The sequence below is a fragment of the Arachis ipaensis genome, chromosome B08 (assembly GCF_000816755.2).
Source record: "Arachis ipaensis cultivar K30076 chromosome B08, Araip1.1, whole genome shotgun sequence".
In the NCBI taxonomy this organism is placed as follows: Eukaryota; Viridiplantae; Streptophyta; class Magnoliopsida; order Fabales; family Fabaceae; genus Arachis; species Arachis ipaensis.
In genome coordinates this window covers 1-6,386 of record NC_029792.2, presented here as the reverse complement: position 1 = coordinate 6,386, position 6,386 = coordinate 1, and the positions used below count along the sequence as shown (strand labels likewise).

General features: G+C 35.4%; 3 protein-coding genes across 3 annotated transcripts; 2 read left to right on the top strand and 1 right to left on the bottom strand.

The window, feature by feature from the left end:
- LOC107613222 (mRNA decay activator protein ZFP36L2-B-like) lies at positions 308 to 1,059 on the top strand. The gene is made up of 2 exons (XM_016315119.2): positions 308 to 630; positions 761 to 1,059. Exons 1-2 carry the CDS (start codon positions 345 to 347, stop codon positions 931 to 933), a joined length of 459 nt encoding a protein of 152 aa, XP_016170605.1. The 5' UTR covers positions 308 to 344; the 3' UTR covers positions 934 to 1,059.
- Positions 1,189 to 2,687, bottom strand: LOC107613220 (probable amino-acid racemase). The gene is made up of 2 exons (XM_016315117.2): positions 1,882 to 2,687; positions 1,189 to 1,694 (listed from the first exon to the last, which is right to left on the bottom strand). Exons 1-2 carry the CDS (start codon positions 2,509 to 2,511, stop codon positions 1,407 to 1,409), a joined length of 918 nt encoding a protein of 305 aa, XP_016170603.1. The 5' UTR covers positions 2,512 to 2,687; the 3' UTR covers positions 1,189 to 1,406.
- LOC107612558 (MAPK kinase substrate protein At1g80180) lies at positions 6,001 to 6,310 on the top strand (the record flags this gene model as incomplete). Its single annotated transcript, XM_016314240.2, is given in 1 exon segment — positions 6,001 to 6,310. A coding segment is annotated over 1 exon segment (125 nt), but the record flags the coding sequence as incomplete, so codon positions are not given.

Genomic DNA, 6,386 nt, shown 5'->3' with positions numbered 1-6,386 from the left:
CCCTAACGAAAAATTCTAGATGGCAAACACTTTTCTTGTTCTTAGATTACATTTCTATCAACACTAACTTAAAAGTGTTGGTTCTCTAACATTTCCTTTTGCCAATTGCTTCCTAACGAAAAGAAAGCTAATCATATTTTTTTTTCTGATTAACATGCGAGAAACCTACTTCAATAGAAATTAAAAAAAATAAGGTACGTTATATTAGTTTTGATAAACAAACACATGACGTATAAACTATAAATAAAGAGCTTGAGCCCAAAACATAAAGCATGTTGAGAGAGGGTATTTTGGTCTTTCGAGAAGGAAAGGCGCCATTTTGAGTGTTGTTGCGATCAAATCAGATGGAGATGGAGATGGAGGACTTGAATTGGAAGAAGAAGGGCACCATGTCAGTGATGGGAAGCAGGTACAAGACAGAGCTTTGCAGGAGATTCATGGCGGGTACCTGTGGGCTTGGCTCAAAATGCAGGTATGCCCATGGGCTTTCTGAGCTCAGAGGAGGATGCCCTAAAGTTTGCAGAATGTTCTCTCAGTACAGAAACTGCTCCTATGGCCACACCTGTCGCTTCCTTCACTCATCATCACCAACCACCACCTCTCACTTCCTTCATCATGCTCAACCACCAGGTCCCCTTAATTGTATTCTTTCACTTTTGAGTTTGTGATCATCATTTTGGGTTTTCCCTTTTCAACAAAAAGAACGCATTTTTGTTGCCCTTTTTTTGATTCAGTAGAGACTTGGTTTTGGGTGTTGCAGAATACAGGCCAATGCAAACAACAAGTGCTACAAATGCCTCAAGCAGCATATTGGCAATTGATGATGATGATGATGATGATGATGATGATGAACCACCACCATGCAGAGTGAAGTGCATTTTCAAGGATCATGAACTCCAAAGGATCAGTCGCATCTATGCAGATTGGATCTAAAACTAACAACAGTTTACTTTGCTGTTAGCCTCACCAGAATTGTTATGAGGATATGCTTAGCTAGCAAGTATTTTGTGCATGTATGAATACTCATTTCTTTGTATAAAGCCTCACAATTTTAGTACACTTTATGTTCTGTTATATACATACATACCCCTTTAGATTCTAGTAGAGCATACTTCAATGTATTAGCTCAAAAGAAGAATGGAATGTTCCACACAAATTATATCAAGAATTATTCAGCAAATTTTGTAGTATATAATATATAAAGACACAAGGGTTCTATAAGAACAAACAACATCGATTTTTCACATGAATATAGAATGAATGCATTCTCTTATAGTACTCAACACACACCCTTGGCTTGATTACAATATTGGTAAATACAAAAAGTTTGCACAATACCAATGACATCAGAAGAATGTTGTTGCTGCATAATGCAATGAACTACAAGAGTTAATTTCTATTGTTGTTCATGTATTATCGCCAGAGGATCTTGATCTTACCCATTTGATAGTTGATCTGGCCAAGGCATCCATGGGATCAATACATCTCTTGAGAAGAGGATCGTCTTGGGGCAAGAGCGCACGCATGTCTTCAGAAGCAAGGATAACAGAGTTAACAGCCCTCACCAGAAGAACTTGAAGTGCAATTCTCAATAGGTTGCATGCCCCTTCAATGTCCTTTCTGTCCAAAGCTTCGGTTGCAGGTATCACTGTGTGTTCCATAGTTGCTTTATCTGGCAGAACAACCTCAAAGCCCTGCATATCATATGAATTTCAATTTCTATTGCTTGTCAAATCAATTCAACCTCCAAACTACAGTACAGAGTTGTTCAATGTGATGAAATTAAAGTAGTTAGTACAAGAAATCATTCAACAAGTAGGAATCAAATTCCACTCTATAAAAGAGAGTAATTGATAAGTGAAGAAAATGGAGGGAACTCACTTCACTCTGCAGCTTCTCCTGATAAAAACCAGCTTCCAGAGTTGGATTTGTGGCCAGCACTCCAATCCGCAGAGGACTACCAGCTTCAAGTGGTTTTAACTTAGCTTCCTTGAGCTCCTTGGCAACACACTCAGCCATGTGAAGAATAGGAACAGAACATCCCATAGACACTTGTTCATACCAACAATGTGATATGTTACAAGGCATCACTATGCAACAAGCACCAGATTTCTCCAGAAAAGCCCTTTTGTTTCTAAGGTTCTGCAGAATTGGGGAAGAATCCAGTTTGAGAGACTCAGATTTCTTACTTGTGGCAGAGACAAAGTGACCCCTTTCATAGGAGAGAAGGTCCTTATTCAAGAGAGGATCTGAGCAAAGAAGAAAAGGAATGGAATGTCCTCCATGCAAGTGGACAAGTTTTGTGAGGAAAGTGAGGGTGGCATCAACAGAGAGGCCTCCAATGATACCAAGGGTGGTGCCATGAGTGAACAGAGGAGTAGAAGATGCAAGCTTTCCAGAATTAAGGTTCTTGTTAGCTTGAGGAGGAGAGAATCTGGCACCTTCATCTGCATTCAAGATAAGTGAAGAACACAGGTTCCTAGGTGTACTCAAGGCGTGGAAACAAGACATATTAATTCAGCTTCCAAACCCAAACCCTGGACTCAATGAAGAAGAAACCCAAACCTTAAAAAGACAAAGTTAATGACAATAAACTATGATTAATGATTGAGAGACAGAGAAGTGAGGGAGGGATGAGGGTGGCATCTGCATCTGCCATTCTCTAATCTCTTCTCCACTGGGCTCCACCACTTGCATTGGTCACACTTATATTCATTATTATTAATATTATTATTATTCAAGATAAGCCAGATTTCCCATCAGATCAGATAAGAATAAGGAATCTGGAAGAATTGGTATATTAATTAATGTATGATATATACTCATACTAACAAGAAATCAGCCATATGAAATGACTTTATTCTCAAGTTGCGGTCAACGGTTCTAATGCTTTAAACCAATAATAATAATAATATAAAGTTGTTAATGTCATCTATTTACATCCCTGTTACTAGATTTAATTAGTGCAACCAATTTAAGAGTTGATTCATTGTTATGGCAATCCTTTTTTATGGTCACGGCAATATGTGATGATAATGTTAATGGCTATGATAATTTTATTAAAGTCTTAGGAAATATCGATTTCCAATGGTATCCATGTTCTCCCACTCGTTTGCCCATAGATGCTAGCTTACCTACTTTCAATAACACAATTATTATAGTCTTCTCTTCAACATGTTTGTTGACCAAACCAAACTCATGTATTATTAATTTATTATAATTATTACTACTGTTTTATGCTTTCTTCAACAGCCTGACCAAGTATTCATTCAATCCTTGTGCATTGTGTCTCATAAAATGTTCTTTAATAATCCTTCTAAAGTAAAGTATCAAACCAAAATACATATATAAAATTTCTTAATTATCTTATAGGAACTTTTTTTACCTAAGAAAACATGAAAAAAGTTAAGACATAACTAAACAAAGACATGAAGCCCCGATATATGATGGACATTGTGGATGAATTAGAGAAGAACCTCCTTGAAAAACTCACTTGTTACATAATGATTCTAGAAAGTTTTTACATCGAAAAAACTCAGCATTGGACTATTATTATCTATGAGGCAGATATTAATTCTAAAACAGCTGAGGAATCTGTCTATTTTTATTATTTTTATTTTCTCTCTTCCCTTCTATAATTATTTAATAGAGGATGTATGATTCAATTCTAATATTTCGGCTCATTATCTTACTAATACACTCCAGTCTTGATGAAGCAACCGTAGTTTTGACTTTAGACCTAAATTATATAGAGAAAAACTCCACTCCAATCTCTAGTCATTTACTTCTATGACAATTTGTTCTCTCACAAAAGTAAAATAAATTTGTAGTCCCTAACCAATTGATCTGTTAGACAATTTTCTTCTTCTGTTAGTTTTTTTATAAATTCTTAACGGAAAAATCCTACGTGTATCATTATTGCCAAGGTGTTAATAATATGGTGAAAACTCAGGTGCAGTCGACTTCACGTGAAGTTGATAGTTAAGAGCCGTTAAATAGTTTGACTGATTTGACTAAATTTTCATCTAACAGCTCTCAGCTATCAACTTCAAAGCTCTCAACTATCAACTTCACGTGAAGTCGACTGCACATGAATTTTCACCTAATAATATACCATTTGATAGAATACATTGTCTCTTGTACACTCATCAAAGCGCACGCGTTTCAAGACAAAGATAAAATGGTGCATTTTAACTTGTGAATGTTAACCTCCCTTTCACTCACAAAACTTTCTCACTTCCCTCCTCTCTTCTCGTTCACAGTTACGAAAAATCCTAAGCAAAGCAGACTTAAACCAGAGCATCACCACGAAGAAAGAGACAGTGACCCAAGAACATGATGGAGAAGTCATGGTGCTCACTTGGCAGTGATATGCACGAAGACAATAAGTTCTGTTTCCATGTGATTAAATTTGTGCTCTATGTGATTAAACGTGTGTTTCTGCATTATGTTGTCTCGGTTTTTATTCTATGTGAATTTTGATATTTAGTTTGTTTTAATTTTTAGGATAAGATATATTTTTTATCTTTAAAATTTGTTAAAAATTTTAAAAATACTTTTAAGTTTTATTTTGTTTCAAAAATTTTATATTTACATCAAATATATTTCTAATGGTTTATTTTTCAAAAAATTAAAATTAATTTAACAATAATCAATAGCTCAAATAGTATAATCTCTCTATACTCAATTAAGAGGTTGCGGGTTCGAGTCTCCATATCTTCAATAAAAAAAATGGTGGGATTTTCTTGAATGAATGGTAACTCATCTTGAAGGAATGAACCAACAAAATAAAAAAAAATGGTAAAGCTGTTGAAAACTTGGTGAGAAGTGAGAAGACAAGAAAACAAATACATTTTGGATGTTTAATTGATGAATTGATTTGGGGCGATAGAGTACATATTCACTTGGTGGACCTAACCTTTGTAGGTCACAGTCATCAGCTGGCCAGTAGCCACAAAAAGTCAGCATATATAATCAATTGGGATCTCATATATTCACCACCACCACCACCTTTACTTTTTGTCTTGTTTTAACACACTGACACGGGGTCCAAGCTACCTAGTAGCATTTTTAAGTGCACTGACTTGCAAATCGAGGTGTATCCATCATTTGCAGACATTCATATCCATGAATCTTATTCTAAGTACCCTCCACTCATGAATCTTCAGATCAGATCAGATCCTCCTGTCCATTTTGGGTAAATCATTGTTCACTACTAAGCTAGTACCGTTATTTGATTCATCATCCCAGGCCATCAGTAAATTAAAGTTTAACCCAATTTAATAATTATTCACATCACGTTGGATCAGATGAGATATGTTACTTAAATTCCCAAGTAATTAAGATTATGCACGCAATTTCGCTGTTTGGCAAGGTGATGTGCTATATCCAATAAACAAATTAAAAAAAATAGAGACTATTAGATATTACGATATTTAAATATATTTTCATTTTTTGAGTTATTGAGGATGGCTGCGAAATGTGTGTGAATGAAACAAACGCGGGTTGGGTGGTCCTGGAAGCCAAAAGCTCAATTTGAATGCTAACCATACATTAACATCTTATCTTTATATATTTATATATTTTAAGTCCCATGGACATTTCTCTTCTAAGTACAAGATATATTATTCAAATAATTATAATTAAAAAATACAATACAATATAGATGTTCTTTAAATAAGTATTTAATTTAAAGGAAGAAACAACACTTTTTAATTTAGATGTGAGAAGAGAAATGGTGTAGAACATAAATATAGACTGTATAGGTGTTTTACGCAAGTGTGGTGTCAGAAGCAAAAATTGGACTATCCGATTTTTGAGTACATAAATCGGAGGGTCCGATTAGTAAGCTTAATTTTTTTTACAAAGAAATTAGATGGTCCGATTTTTTCATCCCTATTTCAAAAAAAGCTGTTCCCACATCCATGTCTAACACCCACATTTTTCACAATAATGCACAACACACACATACTTCTCATATAAAAAAAAAAAAAAAAGAGGCAAGAAGCAAATGAAAGCGTTACAAGATTCCACAATATATTGACTAGGTAGAGATAGAGTAGTAATATACGTAGCTTTAATGGTATGACTTTTTCTTGCATAAAAGCTTTAACCACTTCTCTCTAGTTTCTTCAACAGAGACTGCCCTCTGCTCTTTTTCTTTTCCCAATTAATAGAAATTAACCATGGCTGGTCTTGGTCTACAAAGATCTGCAGTGTCCTTCAGAAGACAAGGCTCATCTGGTTTTGTTTGGGACGACAAGTTCTTGTCTGAAGAAATCAACAAAGCTGAAGCTGCTGCTGCTGCTGCCGCCGCTGCCGGTGCCGGCGGTGCCAATAACAACCAGCAAGATAATAAAGACCTTCTTCATCAGGATGCTTCTTCA